Source organism: Buteo buteo, chromosome 12 (assembly GCF_964188355.1).
Source record: "Buteo buteo chromosome 12, bButBut1.hap1.1, whole genome shotgun sequence".
NCBI classification, from domain to species: Eukaryota; Metazoa; Chordata; class Aves; order Accipitriformes; family Accipitridae; genus Buteo; species Buteo buteo.
Genome location: NC_134182.1, coordinates 3,456,198 through 3,480,941, shown reverse-complemented (window position 1 = coordinate 3,480,941; position 24,744 = coordinate 3,456,198). Strand labels below are relative to the sequence as shown.

General features: G+C 36.7%; 1 protein-coding gene across 2 annotated transcripts in view; it reads right to left on the bottom strand.

Annotated features, from left to right (window-relative positions):
• Window positions 1-24,744, bottom strand: part of NRXN1 (neurexin 1) — a 718,668-nt gene that overhangs the window by 402,960 nt on the left and 290,964 nt on the right. For both annotated transcript variants that reach the window (XM_075042422.1, XM_075042423.1), the window contains 3 exons: window positions 19,199-19,637; window positions 9,676-10,059; window positions 1,365-1,568 (listed from right to left, as the gene is read on the bottom strand). In XM_075042422.1, coding sequence (XP_074898523.1) covers window positions 1,365-1,568; window positions 9,676-10,059; window positions 19,199-19,637 — 1,027 coding nt within the window. The remainder of the gene's footprint in view (window positions 1-1,364; window positions 1,569-9,675; window positions 10,060-19,198; window positions 19,638-24,744) is intronic.

Sequence of the window (24,744 nt, the reverse complement as noted above, 5' to 3'; positions counted from 1 at the left end):
TAAAAAAAAAAAATTCTACACCACGCTACCTGGTTTGTACAACTACTCCTGGTTTATACCTTTGAGGAACATATATACCATCAAACCTAGATTTTGTTTCCATATAGCTGAGTTTGTCATGTGTCGTCAACCGCATCAGAAAAGTGGTTGCAAACAGCCAAGGACCAGCACCCGCACATCCCCTTTTACAGAAAGGGCTCCAGAGGAGGGGGGGGCTCCGCGCCACCGCTGGGCGCTGGGGGGGGCCCACAGCCCTCAGGGGTCCCGGCTCGGCACTAGAGGGGACTGGCGGAGAAGAGCAAACAAGGAAACCCTTCGCTTCTCCTTCGCCCTGCCGAAACCTAAACACCAGGACAGCATGTCAGTCAGCAGCACTTTTAGGAAGCAGGGGGGTTAGGTGATTATTTCCCCCCCCCCCATGCTTTCTGGAAATCATTTTATCAGTGATTAAAACAATAAAATACTTAATTCCCTTTAAAAATAGCATTCCACTGAATAGGAATGACTGCACTGAATGTGCATTTTCCTAAGCGTACTTCTGTTCTCTTTCAGGTCCTGACTTATTCATAAGCACGGCAGAAGCACCTGTATTTATTTACTTTTTTTTTAAACTAGAGAAACCCATAACCTAACATTTTGTCCATCATATTTCAAACCAGGAAACCAATTTTTTTTTCTGTAAAAGGGCTTGTGCATCCTGTGTTCACACGGCTGTTTGCTGAGGGCCGCAGTCTTTGGGCATTGAAGGGTTGTGTTATCGTTCGATACTACAAAAATACCACTACAGAATTGTTTAAAAAAGAGGAGATGGATTTACTATAGATTTGACACCTAAAAAAAGGAGACCACGAAATCCATCAGTGGGAATATCTAACTGCAACATTTTCAGTGTTAAAACTAGAAATTCTTTGATACATTTGCATGTTGTACATTAATTGGTGGAGGTAAAACTGAACTGACCTACATACACATTGTTTCTGCTTCCACATTTAAATTGTGGAATTGCTGCTATGAAGAAGTTGTGGAGGGAGACCAATCTTCCACAACGAAGAACAACAATTTAGCCCCAAAATACCACTGATGAACTAGTCTTCTCTTTTTAGAATACACAACAGTACAAAAATACTGTGATGGATTATGTTAAGACTATATAAAGAATACAAAAATGCAAAAGAAAACAAAATAAAGTATAATAATGGGCATGTATTTGTGTGTGTATGTACATACGCAAATGTTGCATTGACATGTGTTTATATATCATTTCAGTTTACTTTTGATGTTAAAACAGGCTGTTTCGTAAATGTTTGCAAGCAAAAAGAAAAATGTAAAGAAAATGTTAATTTCTTGGAGGAAAGGTTTGTTACCTAGGTTGACCGTTAGTTTAACTCGTCCTGCATCCAACTCTAAACGAAGGGTATCTGCAGATTCCCTAGAAGTAGTTGCCATTAAAATGCCGTAAGCTCGCTGAGACCTGAACCGTAAAGAAACATCTTCGGCCTCTGTATGCATCACAACAGGGAGCTGTATTTTCATAAACATACTTCCATCATAGCTTAAAATTGTTGCCTCTGAAAATATAAAGGAGAAAACCAGTTATTAAAGAATTATATTGTATTTACTGAAACTGCTCAAAGAGAAGATGATAAATGTATATTCACTCCGTATGACAGAAATATTGCATGTTACATATCACTATTATTGCTGGGAAACATAAGCAAAGTTAGGTTTGGGGTTTTTGTTAGGTTTGAGGTTTTTTTGTTTTGGTTTTTTTTTGTTGTTGTTTGTTTGTTTTTTGAAGTGGCATATTCTGGTGCTTTTTAAAGAAACTAAAATGCTCTTTAATGAACCAGCTATTCATGTATGCGTCTTCAAGCAGGTAGGTAAAATCACATGTAAAGAAATCCTTGCAAGACTACGCCTGTACTACTCAAAACAGGTCAAAGACAGTAAAAGATATTCAGGTAAACCTCACAGCCTATTAAAGGGTCATGTCTGACTATCATCCACCTAGATAATTACCTTAGGATACTTCATGTGTAAACCTATCAGTGCTGCTACTATCACAGTTACAATTATCATCCAGTTAGCAAAAAAGCCACCTGAAACAGGTAAATATCCCCAGCGTGGTTTGGACGGAGCGCAGATTGTTTCGTGACCACAATGACCGCGGTATGATAGAATCAAAACCGCGCGTACGAACATTATGACAGCCTCAACAAAAGGATCGAGACTGGACTTGGCATATTGAGGGTAAGATCTTAAAACCCCTGAGACAAGCAAGTAACTGTCACTTTCAGACATTACAGGAAACCCTCCCAGCAAGAGGCTCTGGCACAGAGCGGTCACAGTTGGTTAGACCCCAGAGCAACCAGCCGCAAGTCTTCTTTTCCCAGCCTCCAGGCTGGTAACGAGAAAGGTAGCAGAAAAACTGCATTTCTGCTCACAGGGAGGCCCAGCAGTTCCTAGAAAGCAAAGGACACATCTGTTTCTGAAACGTATTAGGAAGTCCTTTTTTTGCAGGACGATGGAGCATTGCGGCCAGTTCACCCCCACAGCCTTCGGAAAGGGCTCTCGGACTCATCGACAGCGGCACATCGCAGTGGAAGCAGCAGTTGAATGAGCAACATCTTTTACCTCAAGCCAACAGTCAGTGGGCAGACCCCCAGGAATTTCAGTAGGCTCCCCAGTAACATCCAAAACTAACTGCATAAGTAAAACCGCTACCTGGATGGCAAAACGTAGTATCTGAATGTGCCCCATTTTATGCATATCTACTTGTTTACCTACCACTAATTCACTAGAGATTTTCTAACTTCTTCCATGTGTCTCCAACATTCTTTAACCCACCCCAAAACTCTCAATCTTAGAAACTGAAGTGGTAGATGATGAGGTCTAAACAGGATGCTACAGAATCTTTCTTAGAAAAAGATACAATCCTGAGGGCTCCTCGACTCACTGAAAAAAATACCAGTTACCTGCCCAATAACAGGCCAAATCAGCAACAAGCAGAAAGAGACGACAGCAGAGAACACCTGCAGGAACCTGCTCTATGCTTCAGTTTGCTGCAGTATAATAGAGACACTTATCTACAGCAAAGGTGTATTGTGGTCCCACATGCAATAATATTTTCAAGGACTGATACTACCGATACTATGTTTGATCAGTATTGTAACTGTTAGAATATTTTTTTTAAGCGTCAATACTTATGGCAGTTTGTCAAAACCATTTCCATTGCGTATCTTGTATACTGTTAAAGATAGGTAAGCTCCTCAAGACTTCCACCCTACGCGGTCCATGGAAGGACAAAATGTTCCACTAATTCTGTGAGCATATTGGAGGCAAAAATGATGGATGGTATGTTCATTAATAATTCCAGACTTTGCCAATACAAATTTGAGAAAACAGTTTGATGGTGGAAAAAAAGGATTACTAATACTAAAAATGGTGTGGAAGTCATTAGATATAACAGGTTAGAAGAATACATTTATAGGTTTGATGATTTCTAACTATGCAAGTAATAATGATTTCTAAATATATATATTATATATTCTAAACCTAAATTTTTTCTGTGAAGCAGATCACATACTTAATTCTCATCAGCCTGATAAGAGATTTGAAGTCAAAGAGTTTTCAGTGGCAGGTGATTTGTTTTTTGATTGTTTGGTTTTGTTGGGTTTTGGTTTTTTGTTTTTTTTTTTTTTTTTTTTTTTTTTTGGGGGGGGGGGGTTGGAAGCAGGGGATCACAATTCATTCCTGTATCTAGCTGCCTAGTCTGTGCATGAAAAGCTCCCAAGTTCTTTATCAAGGTAACCACAATTTTGGTAATTAAAGAAGTCCAGCATAAAAGTTTAAGTCACATGCTAATGTAAGAGAAAAAAAAAGGTATTTTATATTGTCTATTAAAAAAGACATATTAAAAGTATCCAGGGTTTTCATAAACTGAGCAAAATCAGACGTTATAGGATGAACAGCATTCAACAACCCTAGAGGTCTGTTGCTAATAAATTATCTTATGATAATGTAAAAGAAAGTTGTCAGAATCAGCACTAGTACTGTTTGCTGGCTTTCTATAATTATTCAGTCTTTTAGAAAATTACAGAAAAAGAAGAGAAGGAACCATCTTAATTTAATCAGAGATGACCTGTGAGTATTTAACATCATGGTTAACAGACATGATGTGATTAGATACTCAATCCTCCTAAACCATACTGTGCCAGTTATTTTGGAAACAGATGTTCCAAGAACAGGCCAAGGAGACTGAACAGAAGATCAAATGACTTAAAAGCTCTAGGGCAATGAGAAAACCCCCTCATGTCAACTAGCTCCTTTTAGTATGGGGAGCTCCAAGTCACAGGCTTTCTAAATACAAAGGTATCACAGAGAAAAAAAAAGAAAAAAAAAAACAACAAAAAAACAAACCAAAACAAAACCCCAAAAAACAAACCACAAAACTGGCAGGAAGCAGGGATGATTTGATCAAAGAAGATTTAGCACTGTCCTGAGAGCTGTAACCAAAGATCAGAGGCACTACTTATTACCAAAATAAAAAATACAAGTATGTTCACTTTACTCGCTTGAAGTGAGTCTGCTGGTACAAGTATTGTTAGGAAAACCTTTTGTTGTTAAACCATTATTAAATAATTGCTATGTTAAGAAGGTTGAATAATATTTTGTCAATATTGTGTTCCTGTCCGAGGATGGCAAGCTGGATTTTGCCATGTGAATCATCCATTCAACTCAACATCTCTTCCACTTGACTCAGCGCCGCTCTCAGGTCTGTAAATGTCTATGTTCTGTTGGTCTTGGCTGGACAGAAGGCATCTAGTAGTACATTTACTAGACCTTTGACAGTACAAGGAGTTCCCTCTTCCCTTACTGATGTCTGTCTTGTAATTCTTTGTGGCAATGCCTTATTACCCTGTCATTATGCTTGGTGGCATACATTAACAGAGAACTTTGTTTTCCAGACAGGAGGAAAAACCAGTTTTCAAGATGAAATAAGAAGGTGTTGCTTTGACTTTCTTAGACCTGGAGATTGTTTCAGTTGTTTAATGGAATTGTTTCCATCCTGCAGTTACTTTAGCTGTCCAGAATGGATTGTTAATTTGCCAGGCCTGGTCAGTAAAATGGTAATCTGCACAAGGAGAGGCAGTGGGGCTTACACCAGTTATGCAACTCTCAAAAGAACATTCTGGATAAAAGTATATGTTAATTTTTGCCCCTTTTACTTTTTTTGCTTTGGACCAACTAGTTCCAAAGGGGTATGTGTCTCATCCATCTTTGAGATCTACACTGCTAACTGTTATCACATAAGTGTTGGCAGAATGTCTTTTTTTCTCTTGTTCAGCTTCTTAATTATTAGATTAAATGCTAATAGACCATAAGCTTAGCTCAGAATATGCTATTCATTAAAAGAATCAGAGTCTCCATGGCAGGGAATGATAACTTTACTACCACTTCAGTGTTGGAAGCATAGTATTGAAAAGAAAAATAGCAGAAAACCGTTATAAAACATTACTGACAATTTTTTTGTGGCAGCAAAGAAGTGCATGCAGTAGAGTTATTAGCAAGAAATAAACACTAAGATATAATTCAGAGATTGATAAAAAATATTTTCTACATTCTTTCTTCAATATTTTTATAAACCTGACAATTAAAACCCCTTGCTGCTTCTGTGCTAAAAACCAACCTAACAAAACACCCAAACGAACCAAAAACCAAAAAAATACTGAAGGCTTCAGCTCCCCTCTCCATTTTTTTTTTTCTTCAATTTGTTTCTGATTAAAATCTCCAGGGCTGGATACTCTTCTTTCCTATGTGTGTATATATATATATATACACACACACTACCTCAATCAGCTCTGTGCCTATCACCAAGGATGCACAGAGTAGTACCGATATGAGAGGAAATTCAGGACCTTAATTTTCACTTGGGCTGGAACTACCTAAATTGCTGATGAGACTGAGGCACCTACTCTTCCAGAAACTTTCCTACACCTGTTTCTACCCTCAGAAACACTCAGCTGGATATTTATGGGTAGAAACTGATTTTTTCAAATAGATGCTATTCTTCAATTCACAGCTTATTTAAAGTGAAAGAAGTATGGACTAGGCATTCGAATTTCAGTGTTTTTCCTCATAAGTTTTGCAGTCAAGTTTGTGTTGTTTTTAACATGATGCTTGGTAAGTACAGATGCTTACTGCATGCATTTTAATAAATAAAACAGGATCTTGTTTCCTCTGGACTCCTTGCGGTGCCTCTAAACTCCTAAAGACAGAATTACTAATTTTTTCCTGCTTTTTCAGTTTCAAAGTGTCGGCAATAATATGGGGACTGTGTTGCAGCCCAGAGAGCCATTTTTAAAGCATGAAATCACCCTCTGTGTCTGCTGTCTCTGAAATTACACAAAAAACTTTGCCCAGAAAGTTACAGAAGATGCAGTCCAGAGCCATGCCAGGAATTATGGGAACAATCTGGATCATCAGTCATCAAGTATTCAGGTTTGTTCTCTGACCCTGTTTTATTTACCAGTATAAGCAGAGGAACAAGATCCTGCCCTGAAAACACTCCGATATGATTTTACTCCTATAAATTGTGTGAGTATGGAAGTACATTGATAGCTACTGATACAAATTCAAACTTTTAGGTTTTGCTTTATCCATAGGCAGATACTCAGCCAAGCACCGTTTGCGTTTTCTGTGGCAGCTACCTCAGTCCATCTGGGCCCAAAATTGCAGCCTCGGTGAATCACGAGGAACCTTTCCGTCAAGCTGATGGAAATAATTCTTGATATGTAATTAGTTACTAGATAATACATGAAGAAACGTTGAAATGATTCCTCCCAATTTCTACACTGGTATTATTTCAGGACTGAGATCCTAAGCCACACTGTAAAGGTACTAGAACTTTAACATCAATTAGTTAACTTAAGTCAGAGATGGAATTACTATAATATTGTGAACACATAACTCCTCATACCATCTATCATATCACCTGTATTTTCCTTTTTTTTAAATTTTAAAGCATCCAGAGATAAGGCAAGGAATGAAAGCTCTATTTCTTTATTTAATGTATCTGTGTGTATGCAGGTGTGTGTGCATGCACAGTGTGGACATCTACACATGCATACTCTAATTTAAATACATTTTCTCCTCAGAAATGTCACTTTGATAAATCTCTCTTTGCATGCCTACTTTTTCTTATCACTTTTTGATGAATTTACTCTTGTGCATTGTTTCTAGCCATCCAGTCAAAACTATACACCTGCAAAAGGCTGCGCTGAGAGGCAGTCGCATGTTGTGATCAACAATCAAAGTAAGATAGGAAGCCAAATTATATTGCTATGACATCTGTCCATCCATCTGCTGTAGTTTCTGTAATCTACTAAAGCCAATCTACAGATTATACTGATGTTTAACCTTAGTGAAAATCAAGAATAATATCAAGAATACTTGCAACAGGACAAAAAGCACATGGATATAAAAAAAATATTACTTTTAAGTGCACTGAAATTAAATAGAACTAAGTTGTGTTCCGTGGTTTTTTGTGCACAGATAGGCTGACCAAAATTATTTCAGATACTGTATTGTACACAGTACTTTCACATATAGATGTTAGTACTCCTATTTTAGGGGAAATAGCATGAAAAGGAAATGACAGTACTAAAAAGTAGCTACATGCTTTTGTTTACTGAAGATACCTTAAGTCACTTTAATATTAAAGTTAAATATTCCAGTGGTTTAATCTCCAATATTTTATTCTAATGCTTTCTTTTCTTTGTGAAACTGCTATTGTTTGTTGACATGAACATGTTCTTACTTTATTTAAATTAGTTTGAACAATTATCATTGTGTTTCTTATATCACCAAATACAAAAGTTTATCAGTTCGGGCACACGGGTAGTAGTTAATAACAACTTTGTGTGGTAGGATGCCAACGCATTGCTTTCAGAATCCCCAAAGCTACAATCTTATTAATGCGTGACCATTTGGGATATGAATATTACTGGAAAGAGATCTCCTTTCAGTGTAGTTTCCTCTGGAGAAGGAAACCCAAGAGCAGGAAATGATCCCGTACTGTCTGAACTGCGACATATATTTCTGTTGGACAAGAACCAAATACCATTGTAGAGAAGCCAACACCACCACCATAGTACCACCATCCCATGAGGGGAATGCACTGGGAAAATCAAGCTCTGTATCGGAAGACAGTTGAAAATAAAGTACGGGAAATCAAAAAAGACAAAGCTTTCTGTATAAAATATTACCACCTATCAAATATATTTATAAGAAATTGCTGTGATGAAGCCTGCTTTTAAGTTCTTTGCAGATCTGCATATGTTTTTGTCTCTAACGCACATGTTTCCTAGCTCTCAAGCCGAAAAAATGCAAATCCTATTTTTACTTCTGCCATATGTAATAGCAGAATTTTGCCACAGGGTGGTACACCAGACATGTTCAACTGAAGGCTTTTGTAATGCATCAGACAGCTCGGGTATGCCCTCTGCCAGCTTCGCTCCACCAGTAACAGAGCAATCTGGACATCTCAGAATGACTGGCCATGAGCCAAAGGCATATATATTCAAATAATAAGACAGAAAAACAGAAGAAACTGAGAATCTACATGCAAAGGCTAATAATATGTTGGTATTAATTCTACATAAATGCCCTTATCTATTCACGTGCAACCTAAAACATTAATAGGGTTTTTATTTTTAAAGAATACACTTTTGTTTTATCTTACTAACTAGAAAAATGAATCAAACTATATGGAAAGGATTTACATTCCCAGCCAATAAACTTTCAGTTTAGATTTTAGCTTGAAGAGAAACTGTCCTGTGTCAATTGTGAGACAAAAAATACAGTTTCTGGCATTGAAACCTATCCTATTCCAAGGAGAATAAACACCTAAAATATTAACTAAGCTTTTAAATTATTTTCCTACTTACATTAAAATCTTTTATTAGCTTACTCTGTAATTTTAAATAAATTACAGAGTTTTCTTCCTATAAACTAACCTCAACATCTGTCTTCCTTGCCACTATCCACCTTTTCAATTAAATAAATGGGGTTTGTCAACTTTACAATTACCTTTTCTAGGCAAGAGGAATAGTTAGTGATTTAAGATAAGCAGAAACTGTTTCCTTGGGTACTAGGATCTTTAAAAAAAAGTTAAGTAAGAAATATAGATTCCTATACCAATTCTTTTGCTTTGACTCATGGCTGAAGTTCTGGCCATGGATTTAAGTCATATTGTGGAACTCAAAAGTAAATTTAATTACACAGCGGTATTGAAATAAACAGGCAGAGAACAAGACCTCAGTTTGGAATTGGAATGTGATCATTTAGTAATGCAATAATAATTGAAATTACTTTCACAAAGCTTTTCAGAACTCAGCAACATATGATGAGACACAAAAGGAGATATTTTTTAAGAGACATTTAGCAGTACTGACTCTTTGTCAGAGTCAACTAATACTTTTCCATGCATCTTCGAAACTCCCCTAAGATCTTTCCTCTAGAGCCACTTCTTTCAGTCAAGAGCAGGGCTCCATCTCACATCAAGTGAAATCAAGGATGCTTTTTCTGCCTCAAGACAGTTAATGATATTTTACCATTTTTAATCATTGTGCAGGATTCTATAAAATAGAAATGCAGCCATCTCATGGAACCTACCTCTTTCGCACGATCTGCCAAGGTACCCTGTACCAGAGCAATCACAAACATATCTGTTCCACCCATCCCTGCACACACCATTGTTTTTACAGGGGTTGCTAAGGCAAGGTTTTGCAGTTTCTCTTGAGCATGAGGGTTTTACTCCAGCTGTACTTTGAATTTCAGCCATCTGTCGAATATCTTTGCTTTGACCATCAATAAATAAATCTCTAATGCAGCCGACGTATCCATAATTGAGAAGTGCTGTCCACACCTCTGTTGGGAAGACGAGGCCTGCTTTATTTTCTGGTAAGCCTCCAAGATACAAGTCATCATCCAAGTCAAGGATTTCACTTTCTCCTGGTGCAGTATATGGTGTACGTAATGTGTTCACAGATATGGTCCCTGAAAAGAAAAGACAATAAAATGCATGATTTTCAAGATATTTCAAAGATTTTGGTACTGCTGTTTTACTCATTAATCTACATGCCACATTAGCTCCTGGCAAATATCTATAAATAAAACATAGGTATTCTATTTGTACAGCTGTACAATAATAGATGCACTTCATAATTTTAATTACAATGTAGTACAAATACTGTCAGGAAGTGTAAAAACATTTATGCACAATACTGCATGGTCACAATATAAAAAAAAAGTCAAAATCACCTTACCAATCTTGTAGGGGTAGGGGGAATGCATTTCAGAGTTATTTTCAGAAACATCCTGCTTGTGCAACAACAACAACAACAAAATCTCTTGGCTAACTGATATGTGCTTCAGAGCATTAAGGCTGAGGTTGCATTGATAGGTTGCAACCTGGGAGGCAAATCTGTGTCTTTGGTTTGGATCCAAACACACAGTATTTTAAAAGACTCTCACCACTTTCAGTGGGCTTTGGATAAGACCTTTTTCTTTAAGTGCAGAAGGAAAATACTCTCATCAGCTGCCAGACAGGCAATCATTAAGAAGATGGGACGTACTCCTAGAGGGAAAAATCAATGCTTCTGACACTTACCTCAGAATGCGTGCATGTTACAAAGAGAGGGAGAGAAGATGTATATAGAAACTCAGGAAATCAGAAGTATATTTTCCACTTCAGTTTAAACAGTAAACAAACAAAATTAAGCCTAAAATAAAGTTCTGTTTCTACAAAGTGTCTGAACAAAGAAACTGTAATCAACTCTAAAGATTCTCTTTATTGTACTTTTTAAAAGCAATGAGGTATCCAATTTTTACAATTTGAATAGGCAGAAACCTGAATTTAGTACATGGAGTCACAGAATATACTTATGTCAACCCAATTTAATTTTATTTACTAAGTAAAATCACTTGAAAAAAGAATCTTCATTTAGATCTTCACAGAAGTGACTCCTTACCATTCTATATGGATGCAAAAGCAAGCAAAATATAAATCAAAATATTATATAGGTCACCAGATTATTATAAATGTACCAGCCACATTATGCAACACTTATCCATTGGACACACTATTAAAAGTGTATTAATGGTAACAAGACACTGAAGAATCACATTTACCACAATGTATTTATCATACACTTATAGATAAAACTAACACGATTCACTATTTCCACTATCAGCATGACACAGATTCCAGAAGATAGCACTGATTATCAAAAACACTTCCACTGTGGTGGGAGTGGTGCATGAGAATAAAATTCAGAATTTTGAGGTGTCAGTTGAATAATCACACAGATGTAAATTGAACTTCCAGTCTTAACTGTAAGAAATAGGCATGTTAACCAAGATCCTTTTTCATTCAAACCTCCACCTGTTTAAAACTTGTAAGACTATTATATTTTGCTAACCCTAAATATTTGTATTACTGCTCAGATTCTTGAAGAAAAACTTGGCACTCATGTGGAAGACTTGCTATAGATTTGGCCTTAGGCATACAAGCATAAACATTTTGAGGTTTGATTTTATTAACCAGCTGCCTCAAACAAGGACACCTGTGAATGACCTGTTAAACCAAGATAGCTAACATTTCTGAGAGCATCCTAGGTATCAAGGTATCAAGAAGGACTGCTTAAAAGCAATAGATCATTTCTCCTTTAAAAAAAAATAAGTTGCTGTAAATATAAGTCATAGTTGTGCTCACAGTATTTCTTACTGCTATCGTTGCTTGCTCCCATCTGTTGCTGTACAGGCTAGTTTAGGACCAAATGCTTTAAACCTATGTTCAGGCAGCACTTGCACCCACACAAGTTAACTCGGCCGCAGCCTGCAACCTCAAGCTCATGCATTTGCACAGAGCTGCTTTCTGCTGGACAAAGACATTTGTGTTTTCGAGCTATCCATGATACTAGAAGACACCTAGGGCTCCATTTCTATTTGAAAAAAAAAAAAAAAATTTACTAAGTCTTGATGGCTTTCAATGCACAGGAAAAGACAGGTAAATCTCAGCCAGTGTAGCTGTAACATTAACATGGTGTTCCACATGGAAGTTTTGCAAGCACAGAAGGCTGAGAAAGGTGAATGATAAAGGGAACTGTAGATCACCACTACACTCTGGTGACTGTGAATTATAGCTAGGTGATAGATTGAAGCAGGAAAATGTTCTTCTCCATGTCATAAAGGATTACCCTGGAGGGAGCTTAAGTATTATTTTGAATAGATAGCAACAGCTTCTTAAAGAAATGAACATTTCCCCCTTCCCAAGAAATGACACCACATAAAATACTCCCTGGGAGAAGCCCTCTGAAATCTTAGTGTAATCATACCATCTAATGACTATGGGTAGAAAAACATGAGAAGCAACACTGTTGTGTGCATCTTTTCCATGTTTTGGAAGGCCACGGAACCCCTGTTATCCAGCTGGACTATCTCCAATTTACTGCTGGACATATCCATGACACTACAACTGACTGACATAGTGTATTACCCTTAATCAAACGACTGTAAGTTAGCTTTATTTAATCCTTTTTGTTGCGAGCTACACTAAGTCAAATAGCACCTGCAGAAGACTCAAAGCTTTAATAACTCTGGCTCAGCAGTTATATAGGAGCTTGACCAAAATATCATACAGCACGCTGTCTAGAACAAGAACTATGGCTATAATACAAATAGACTTTAGTCTAGCTAATAGCAGAAAACCCATGCCTGGGCACCAAGAGTTTCATGCTATCAGTTACCAAGTTATCCTAGTTTCTACCTGAACTTCTAAGAGCATGTCCAGGCAGCCATACAACCATCACTGCTGTTGGTATCCAAATTACCTTTTATGTATCTCTGATAGGTAATGCAAACTTTACTCACTAATTGCTTTGTAAATGCAGGTGAAAAAAAATCCAAGAAAAATAAGGGGGAATAAAAGACTTCCAAAATACATAAAAAATTATATATGTTTTTTTAATATCCTAAAATAAAATGCAGAACTAAAGTTCATACAACATAAGCCTACATAAAATAAATAATGCGTCTATAAACACCTTTGGATTCACAGTGCATCCAGAGCTATGACACAGAGGTAGATTGTGCTGTTTCATCTGGCTGGGTTGTTTGTTGTTGTTTTTTTTTTTTTCTTGGGGTGGGGGTGGGGTGGGGGTGGGGTGGTGGTGGTGGTAGTGTTTGTTTGGGGGTTGTTGGTTGTTTTGCAGGGGTTGGTGGGGTTTTGTTTTGTTTTTTAAGCCTGTCATCTTTCTTGAGGGAAAGTTTTCAAGTTCTACTGAAACCATCTCAAGTTGGAGCTTATGACAATAGCAGATGTTACCACAGAATCCAGGGATAGTAATGCACACCCCCTTTGCTGGATTTCACTCCTATTTTCTCTGGGAATTGTAGGCAGATTGAAAGGAATTGGTCTGTCAAATCACCAGTGTGCTCCAATCTATTTGGATGTTTCTACTTACAAATGTGAAGAGACATCACCTTCTGGAGAAACGTGACGATGGGAAGCTAACGGAGCATACAAATGTCTTATGTGGCCAGTACAGGAAAAGGTTAATAATTTGCCCTGTAAAGTTAATATAACATCAACCCTTCTCACACCAGAATTATCAAGTTGGATAAGAGGGAAAAGAATGGAACGCATCTCATTTTACAAAATAACCTAAGGACAACAGAATATGATGAGGAGGCAGCAGATTCAGAAGAGTGTTGCCCTTCCAACGGAAAGAGAAAACTATAATCATAAATTGTAATGTCTCAGTTGTATCTTTGCATATTACCTAGCACAACAGCACCCATAACCAGATCAGTAGTTATACTTCTTTTTTTGAAAGAGGAACACTAGGGCAATAATGTCTGCCAGGAAACAAGCAGCTTCCTTGCAAAGTTTTTTAATACTCAAAGTAGGAAATAATGTCTATATTTTTACCAGAAAAAGAAAGAAATGGGAAAAAGCTGATAGCATTTGGTTTGTCCAGCCTGAAAAAAGAAAAAGGGGAAGACTGAAAGACAAGAAGGTGCGGGATGATTTATTTAGTCTGGGAATTCATGGTCTAACTTCAGACTCTAAAAACAGGTAGCATTTTTTATCTCCAGAAACTGGACATATATTTAAAGGTCCTGTAATGACCTAGAGGTGGTCTGATTCTACAGCATTTCACCTGAGAACAAAGTGAAATTTAAACATTCAGAAACATCTTTATGTATTGGAGGAACAGTTTGAGAAAAACTAATGATTTTCAGCAAGAATTATTGACTTAAAGGATAACTGATTAGTGGGCAGCTCTTCAAAGGAAGAGCCAACAATATAAGTAAACAACATACATATAAGCAAAATAGGAAATAAATGGGGAGGTATAGAGAAGCCTATTGTACCACTTTACTGAGCATTGGTAAGGTTTATCTTGAACTCTGAGAAAGATGCAGATCAGCCAAGGAAACTACAGAAGATGGCAATAAAAATGGCCAATAGCTACAGAACATTACATATAAGGATAGGAAGCAGCTGCTGTTTCTTAGTCTATGAAGAAAACTGGAGACTGACATAACAGCATCCAAATCATAAGAAGTATAGAGCTATGACACGGGAAAAAAGCCTGGTGTATTTTATGCCTGCTGTGAACAAGGAAATTATGGACAAAATGGCTTGTTTTGTATACAGAAATACTCAGTTTATGAATGATTACATGGGGAGGCTGTACAGTGTCCATTGCTGGAGGTAACTCAACAAACATCTGGCAAGACTGACACAAGTACACTGTCACTACTTTCATTGGAGGAATAAAATAAAGGACCTCTCAAGGTCACCCCATCTCAATTTTTCTAGGAGCTCATGAATAAATGGAAAACAGTAACAGGATCATGGGAAGAATTTTCCTTAAAATGCAATTTAACCCCATTATCTCAAATACGTAAACTATAATGTTTGTTGAAATAGAAACATGTAAATCTGGCAGTTCTTAAAAGGCTGGAGAGATGGGGGAAGGAGTATATAGAAATATGCATGTAAAAAAAGAACCTGCAACAACAATGCATGTAATGGATATCAAGAAAGTACCACTTATAGTGAGATACTGATTATAGTTAAGCTCTAATTACATACTCTAAAGATAATTTCTCATAATTAAGCTGAAACTCTAACTTTAGTTCAAAATTTCAGTGACTTCTTAGCCCTTAAATGCTACCTACCTATGAATACATTCTGATACATTCTGTTTTACACTGCCATACACAATTGGAGGTTGACAAGAAGAGTAAGTTACCTCTCCAATTTCACTGTGTAATGATGATTTCCAAAGGATGAATGGTGGTTTAGTCACAAAACACTTGCAAGTTTATCCTTGAATAGAGTAAACAGTTTAACAAAATTTTAAACAATACTCATGTCTAAGAAAACACTTATTAAACCTAACTCTACTGTGTTACAAGAAACACTGTGAGCAAAGACCTTTAGAGTTGCTTCATGGTTTGTTTTGTTGTTTGGGGTTTTTTTTAGTTGGAGTTTGTGTTGGGGTTTGGGTTTGGTTTTTTCCCCCCCCTAATTCTTTTACTGCAGAATTGGCAGTACTGTTAAGAGCAGAACAGGCAAACATTTCCCTTAGGTATGAGTTAATGAGCCTCTCCAATCATATTCATTATCTCAGCAATTTACTTTTTCACAAGTCTGTGTATAAGAAACTAAGACATATTTCTAAACCTTCTCTCAATTCTGATCAGTTAAATATGAAGATTGTAACTACAGCTACTACAACTATACTGATCTCTATGCTTACCTTACACGGCCTATTTAGTTGCTTTTTGTGCACGTGAAATACATTTGCTTGTTAAGAAACAGTGAAAAATCAGTGCAAGGTATTCTAAATACACTTTAGATCTCGTGTGCTAAAGCATAATATAATAGCTGTGATGAGGACTGTGATACAGCCCATGGCCAAGGCAGGGAACATGTGAAACGGCTGTGAAGCTACTGTCCTTCACAGGAATTCAGGATAACCATGAATACTGGAAGGGAACTCAGCTCACGTGACAGGACACAGCAGTTGGTACCAGGTTGTCTCCTCTGCTGTATACTTTGCAAAAAAGACAGACTGCCGGAGAACATGCGTTCCCTTTCCTCTGCTGCATACCTAGCAAGAAAGATGGACCAATGAAGAAGGTACGAAATCTTTCTTTACTTAACACTGGGAAATAGGGTCTCAGGAGTTTTTTCTCGCCAAAGATCTGCTTTTTAGTTAAGGAAGCATTCAGAGTAGCTCTTACAGGCAGCAGGATGGGATTCTAGGGTGAAAAACTTCTATAAGAATAATAGGTCAAAAGTTCCTTCAGTATCTCTTCCCCCTTCCTTGTATCTCCCAAATCTGAGGGGATCAGCCAGTGAACAGGGCCTGGATGAGTACAATTTAAAAATGTGCTCTCATTCCTGACATCTCCCCCACTGCAGTCCCAGACGGGCAATGGCAAAGTCAGTAGTTTAGAGTGGATGCTCCCTGTGACGGAGAGTCAGGAAGAGAGCAAAGAATGAAAAATAAATCGAGGACTTGCTGATCCAGCTAATACAAAAGTCAAGGAAATTAGCAAAGCTCCTTGAGAAATGTCACAGCTTTCTATTATCTGAGGGAACCACTCTGCATTGAATTTGAACGCTAGGAGCAAAAGGTGGCAGGACACCAAACTTGACAAAAAAAAAAAAAGACAGGTTATTTGAGCTACTTATTAACAGAAGAATCTCTTGCTTTATACTTGATAGGTTGGGAAGTATTTTGTCAGCAGCAACAAGAAAGTCTCAGAAAAGCCCAATTTTTTTAATACAAGGTATATTCATTCACTTATAAAAAAATTCTGAAAGTAAGCAAGTGAAAAGTGATCATACTCATATGATTTCCAGTATGTTTGGTTTTGGCTAGAGAAAATAAATGAAAAAGCTTCCTGGAATAGTAAAGTGGATTTTATTATTCATGGAAAAAAGCATAATAGACCAACATGCATAAATCATGAAGAAATAATCTAAACATAACACATTGGTACTTCCTGTTCCAATCAGAAGAAAATAGGAACATACAGTTCGTTGTTTATTTTAATTGTTAGATAGTCATTTTACTTGGGTAAATCTGACAGTCTAAGATACTAGTCAGCCAATATTCTCATTAAGAAAAATAACAGCATTGCCACTGTTATTAGTACTTCTCCTACTGTAAAGTATTATTGTGTGTATTAAAATCATAGAAAATCTTTAATGTCTGGTTCAGATTTCAGCTAATACTTCAGTTCGTCACTCCGTATGCCTACATATTTATTAACTATTCCTGGTAATATGTCAACGTTTTAAGGGCAAATAGGTACTATAGTCAGTTTTCAAGAGTGACAGGGTAAATAAAGTTCATCCATCTTGATCATAGGTGATTCATCAGCTGCATTAATTTTTTTTTTTTACGTATATATTTAACTATTTAAAATTCTACTTAAAAATAATACCCAGTCCTGATCAGCAGGTGTGTATTCCTTCCTAAAATTAGCTTACATTTTTGCTGATGTCCATCAACAGTTTTAAAGCATTAAAAGAGTTTAGGGCATACTTTGTTTAATGGCACTTGTGAGCTACAGTTTTTGTGAAGCAATGAGAGTGCAGAGCATATTTTCAAGTGTAAACAATTGCTATGCATTTATTTCTTTATAGTTGTGTTGACTTTGTATGCAGGAACAAACTTTGCTTTCAGTGGAGTCCCACAGGCATGATTATTACAGGATTTACTGCCCGATATGAATCACTGAAACAGCACTTAAGGAGGAAGCCTGAAATGAAGATTGTAGTATAAATAATATAACGGCTGGATATTCAATCACAACTGAGGATTTTGAGAAGTTGTGTGTTTTGTTGTTTGGGTTTTTTGTTTGGTTGGTTTGGTTGGGTTTTTTTTAACCTCAAGAAATGTAAATAAGCAACCAACATATTATACTCAGAAAAATCAAACCCTCTACAATTAGAATTTGAAGCTGCATAGCCCAGGAATCAAATCATTCTTTTTCATAATCCTAGGGCAGACTGATCAATTGAATTTGGTGTGACTTTCAGCATGGATTTGACTGAAATCTTCAATTTAAACCTGCACCTAAGATTCACTTGGTCTGAAATCTGATTTGTGGGTAGTAAGAAAGTCATAAAACAATAACTTTTGGGGGTATGAAGTTTCAGAAAGAAATTATAAATGCTAGTCATGGAAAAGGAGTCACCAGAAGGAATAAAGTGGGGAAAACCACAAAATCCAAAAGAAGAGGAGTTTACATTTTTCAACACTCAGTTTCAGAGTGTACATAAACTTCAGATTGGATACTGATATTAATCAGAAAACTCTCTGATCTACTGAATTAGAGACTCAGTACATTTCCCCCTGCCCCCAAATCCTGGCGTGAACTACAGGAAAGATAACATAGAATAGATTTGGCCTTGAATTAATGGATATTGATTATTTGCTGAAGTCAAGATATATATTCAAGATCAGATGGAGCTGAAACACAAGGACAGTTATAGTTTATGCTGTAACAGATTTCAGCAGCATTAGGAAAGAATTTATGAATTCTTTATATTTACCCTTTTCAGTGAGATCATTTGTCAAGAATACTACAGAATACGAATCATACTGACAGCATACAGCAAGTCACTTATTTCCATTTCTGCTGATATGTGTTGGTAGCCATTCATTACCATATCATTTAATTATGCTGAGATCTGCTGATATGATTGGAATTTCTGTGTTGTTTCCGTGGGCCAACTATCCTCTGTGTTGGAGATTACTTTCGGTAATTCTTTTTTGCTTTATTTTTGTTCTTTCTTGAAACTTCCCACTTCAGCTATTTGGTGTAAGCAAGCACAGAGGGAGATTACTGTTTGTTTTTGAAGTACACAGCACACTTACTTGCAAGATTAAGTACCTGATTACCCAATAAATGTTAATGTAAGATACTTTACCCTGCAAATCACTTTGTTCTGGTACCTGACACTAATAACTTCTTATATTCCCCCCTTTTTTTTTTTTTTTTCAGATGATGCACAACTCTAATGGTGGCAACATAATATACACCCATATTATCTCAGATGCAATGTGAAAAAACATACTGAATATTAAAAAAAGAAGCTTACCTGACCGTCCATCCCGTTGAAAATCCACATGGTACCATTCACCATCATTTACCTTCTTCTGCAAGGCTTTTATTTTTATAGTACCTGATCCCATGTCTAACAGCAGGTAGAGGTGGCCATCAAGCATCTCAATGGCAAAAAAGTCAACTTTCACCATCTGTGGGTGTTTGGCGTCTTTTTGATGCCTTGGTTTTCCATGACTGAAAAGAATCAAGCCATTTGGCTCAGTTGTACGAAAGTCAAATGATATCGAGCCTGTTTTCTTGGCATTCCACTTTGGCAAAGAGATGAAGGACTCTGGTGTTTCAAATGTGATTGGATCTAAGGTTGCAACATTCTCACATTTAAATGCTACAACCCCATGAATCTTCATTTTAGGATCTCCTTGCTTGGCAAGTCGAGATAACTCCAACCTGACATCGTTATTTTTATAAACAACCTGCAAGCAAAACAAAGAGGTTACTAAGAGGAACTTGACCATTTTAAGCGAATAGATATAATCCTGAATAGGCACATTATTTAAAGGACAATAATGATGTTATATGAATATGATAATTTACATATACACAAAATTAAATAACTATTTTCATTGACTAATGATTTAATAACAGTTTTCATTAAACCAAAGTTGCTCTAAAAATATCCCTAGAGTCAATTCAAACAATGTGAAAGAATCTGCACATAATTTATACTATCAGTTGCAAATTAGCTTGCGTAGCCTTGATTGCTTAGAAGCCCTCTTTGCACAGCCATTCTGCTACGTTAGAGAAGCATTAGAGTTCTTCTTTCTCTAAACCCTTTGTCACTGTCTTAACTCTTCTGTTCATGTACAGAAAATGTACCAAGGTCAGATACTTTACAATTTAACATCTTTTCAATTTGTCCTTGGGGCTGAGGAATAGTAGCATCCAATGGTACTCATGAAGCTGTAAAATAGGGAAACTAGTATCATACTGCTCAAACCAGACAAAAACAGGACGATCTTTGAGCCCGTTCAATTGGACAAAAAATAAACCCACTTATGTATTTTCCATGACTGAAGATTTTTCTGATAAAAATGAAAGGCAATATTAGTTTTAAATCCAACTGACCTCCACAGCAAATATTCTTGCTTCAAGTCACATATTTACTCTGCCCAGAGAAGCCCGTCATGATATAACCAGTTCCCAGGGTTCTAGTCTTTATTAGTATATTCTAAAATTGCTGCTATTTCTGTGGTGTCCAGGATACAAGGACTGCTTAAATGAAGCTCCCAATAGCAAAAATGTACACAAGTATTTTGTCATTTATCGAATAATTAAAAATATTGACATGTTCAAGCTAAAATACCACTGAAGGGCTGAATATGAATGCATGGTGACAGAAGCTAAAACCTTCTCTCTTTCTAAAGTTAAGCCTACATTAGAAAGCAATTTGAAGCAAAAGCAACAGCTCAGCAAATCAAAGCACTTTGTGCTGAGGCTTCTTAATCTACAGATTCTATACCATTCAGGACTAGATCATGTCTGGCCCCTGATCCAGTGTTCCATCTATACAACGTAGTCTGAAGCTGTTCAGGGGAAAGTGCTTACTGAATCCTTAGGGTAGAGCTTCTGGATTAATTTCCTCTGAAGCCTAGCTTGAACACAAATGAAACCCACTCTGCAAAATGAACTGACACACAGCAAGTGGAAGAGACAGGGTATGCAGCACAGAACTGTGCTACTGTTAGAAATCAAAACACTAGCAAACACACAATCTAAGATAGCATACCGCACAAGCGGTAGCTGCTATTGAAAAATGGTGTTTAAAGATAACAATGCTAAATAAATGATTGATAGTCAATTTTTTACTGTAAGAATTGTTTTCTTTCAAATTACATCATTATCCACCCAGCATATTTCATCATAAGCCACGGCAGAATTATTCTACTACATTAAAAACGTGTCCTAAAAGCTAATAAATAAGCCTATTTCTCCATTTTATTTCAGAGTTCAGTACAAGTACTGCTGTTCCCACTGGAGCTGTGTCTCCAAAGACAACAAATAAACCTTACTGTGGATTCCTGACAGCAAAAACGATACTCTGCCAGAAAGAAGCAGGGAACACGTGTTGCTTTCTTATAAGTGAAGACATCAGAAGTGACTAGAATCGGACTAACTTGTAATCTTAAATGCAAATATGGATCCTTATTCTCTATCAAATACTTCTGTAACACCTCTGAGATTGCAGATTACGTGAAGGAATTTAGAAGAGTACTGGAGAATAAGCACATGGACTGGGGTGACTGTCTTTAGAGTGGAGAAAGCCAAAAGGCAGAAAAATGCAGCAAGAAGTCAGTAGCCTGGCAGGCAATATTACTTGGAGATATCTGGCCTCATGAAACATTGGCCACTTTCTATGGCAAGAGGGATTTTGGATAGCTTCCACCTCATTTGAAGGAGTTACAGGGGGCAACCTTTCTAGAATAGACTGAAAAGCATTAAACAGAGACTAGAGGATATGATAAAAAAAAGGAACAAATGACCTCTCATTAGAATTAAATCATGCTGTTGACAATGAAAGTAATTAAGGCAACAAAGAACATGAGGAGAAAATATTCTTTAATTGCCTGCTGAACAAAGGTAGGTACCAGGACAATACAAATGAATGTACGAAGAGAATTTCTTGTTTATGGACAAATTCAAATTGTCTTATATTAATGAAAGCTGGTTGACTGAATAATAAAGTTAGTAGTTAATAGCTATCTCAGAAAAACTGAGCAGACAAAAGGACACCTAAGCTTTCCTTGATGTCTAAAACAGCTCTATAGGCTTTGAAGTCATTTGCCAACTCAGAAACAGTAATTTTTAATAAATACAGTCCAAGGACCTGATGGACAAAGTGCAAACAGGAATACTGGCAATAGTTTCCTCGATAACTCATCACCAGCTCTTTAAATAGCTTAATAGCTAACATATGAAGGAAAAATTGCTACAGCACTTTCATAAGAGTGGCAAATACTGGGAATTCTATGCCACCAATATTAAAATGTTATTGGAATCCCCGAATATTGCATATGACAATTTCTTACTTCCATATTCCACAATTAAATCTTTGTAGTTACTGAGATGTGAATGATTGCATCTTACTACATTCATTGTGTGGAAACAAAATTAAGTCTACATCTATGTTTTAGAGTGTTTATGTTCTAAGTTTTAGGATGTTTCTACTCTTTTAATCTTAGGAAATTGAAAATTTGGAACTGAATTATCATGGATAATTTGTATTAAAACAGGAATATATGAACCATAACTGAAAACCATAATTGAAAAGAACTATAGACTATTAACTGAACACAGCTGGTGTTTGGAAGACCATTTCCCGGTGTTATGCTGAGATTCTTACTACTGTCCCTATCCATGAAAGATGTACTCAGCCATCAGTGAAGCACAGCAAAAAGGAAAAAAGCAGTATGCGCACAAAAAGTAGTAGTCATTAAATTTTGGGAAAAAAACTGAACAGGAAGGAATAATTCTGAGACTAATATCTGCTTTATAACACTTGGAGGTATATGCTTCAGAATTGATAGCCTCTAGGGTACAAATAATTTAGTCATTATTTTCCAAAGATTCTGCCTTCTAATTTTTTTTTTTTTTTTCCCCCTTCTGGGTATATAAGGACAAACATGCTTTTAGTAGGGCTTATATTATCCACTGCTATTTCCATCTAAGACACCCGACATACTGTTCTTTAACATTAACTCGATACATTCTCCCTCCAACAGAGACATGGATCCGCAATTAGTCAAGTGAAGGTAATTTGCAGCGGAGCAATATTTGAGTCACATTCACCTTTACTCCTACACAACGTACCAGTCAGTACCCTTGCATCGCTGTGTGCTTTCCTAGCATCTATTGAGCTGGCCCTGTTAATAACTTGATTGCTCTCGCACTCTCATACCTGAGCAACAATAATAAAATTTTCCTGCACATGGAACTGCAGCCCTCAGGGAATTGTCTCATGCTATGAAGAGCACCTTGAATTTGTCTCCTATTCGCTGTATTCTTTCCTCTTAATATTAAGTAAGGTTGAAGACCTCAGTCTTTAAAATATGTAATTACCTCATTCTTGGAAACTGCAAAAGGTCACCTAAACTCCCAAGAAAAAAGGAGCAGTTAGCAATTCCCTGCACAACTTGCAACTGAGCTATCCAAAGTAAGGTATAAATTTGTTTTCCAGGAGATAACAGGCAGACCAATATATAATTTTACAATCAAGATTTGAGCTCCCTTTACTACCATCTAGGCCAACCACATGCCAGGTAACTTACAATATCATAGTGCTGAGTCTTAACAAATAAGTCCAGCTAAGAGACAGCAAATATTAACTTAAGCTCAGCACTCTCTTTAAAGTGGTCTGTGGTCATCTTGGAGCACAAGCAAAATTAATTCATGCTTCCCAAAGATATATCATGTATATAATTTATCGCAAGCCAAAGCCCTAGTCTGCAATGAACTCTAGAAATGTATTAAGAATTCACTACAGAACTTGCCAGTTGTCATGGCAGGTGCCTTCAACAACAAAAAAATATAGCAGAGCAGCCAATGAAAATATATGAATAAATTGGCGATGTATAAACGTATGAATGACTTTCAGAAAAGGTGAAGGAGAGACAAGGGATTTCCTGTTGATACGAGAGATGTATCCTAAATATACAACAGTTCAAACGTCAAATTAAAAGTCAATATAACAGAAACATCAACAAAACCCCACCTGTTCTTTCTACTGACCATATCCCCTGAAATTTAAAACCATGAAAGATGTGAAAGGATCTAGATTTCAAGACCATTTTCAATTCAGAGTGCAGCCCTTTCCACATTAAAGATTCCTTTTTGTATTTTGTACATCAAATACTATACGTAAAGAAATGGCATGACTCTAAAATATTTCAGAATACTGACCAACTCTGCTTGCAATAGCCTTTCAATCACTGTGATTAAAAGCCTTTAAATGACTATGAAGCATTTCTTTCAAATTACTTTATATTATTAAAATCAAATATGATCCTTAAGGAGCTAACCACATAACTTAATTTGCAGCATCTAGGTTTCCTTGAGAATCAAAGAGAAACCAGGAGTTCAGAGCACCTACATTATGACAGTGCTCTGAAGAGCTTATCTATTTACTTAACAAGGAGATGAGGAAGAAATATTTTTCTAAATGCAATTTGAATGAATGGATGAATCCAGTCTCTAAATCTGTTGAAAAAGTGAATCATATAAATCTTTATGCTACCATAAAGCAGTATTTTCGTATTTTCATATTTTCCTGAAACCTGGATCACATAGTGCAAACAATGGTGTTTAATACTCTAAAATGGAGACTAGTATCATCCAAAATGGCTCAGGTAGGTGCTGCTAACCTACAATTTCATGCTGCACAGGGAAGTCAGCGGGAGATAACTTACTGATGTCAAAAACTGTAGCAATAGGACTTACAGTAAGTGAAGCCTGAGGCAATTTTATCAGCCTGCTTTAACAGGCACTAGAATTTCCGTGCTCATTGAGAACTACCTGGTGCATACG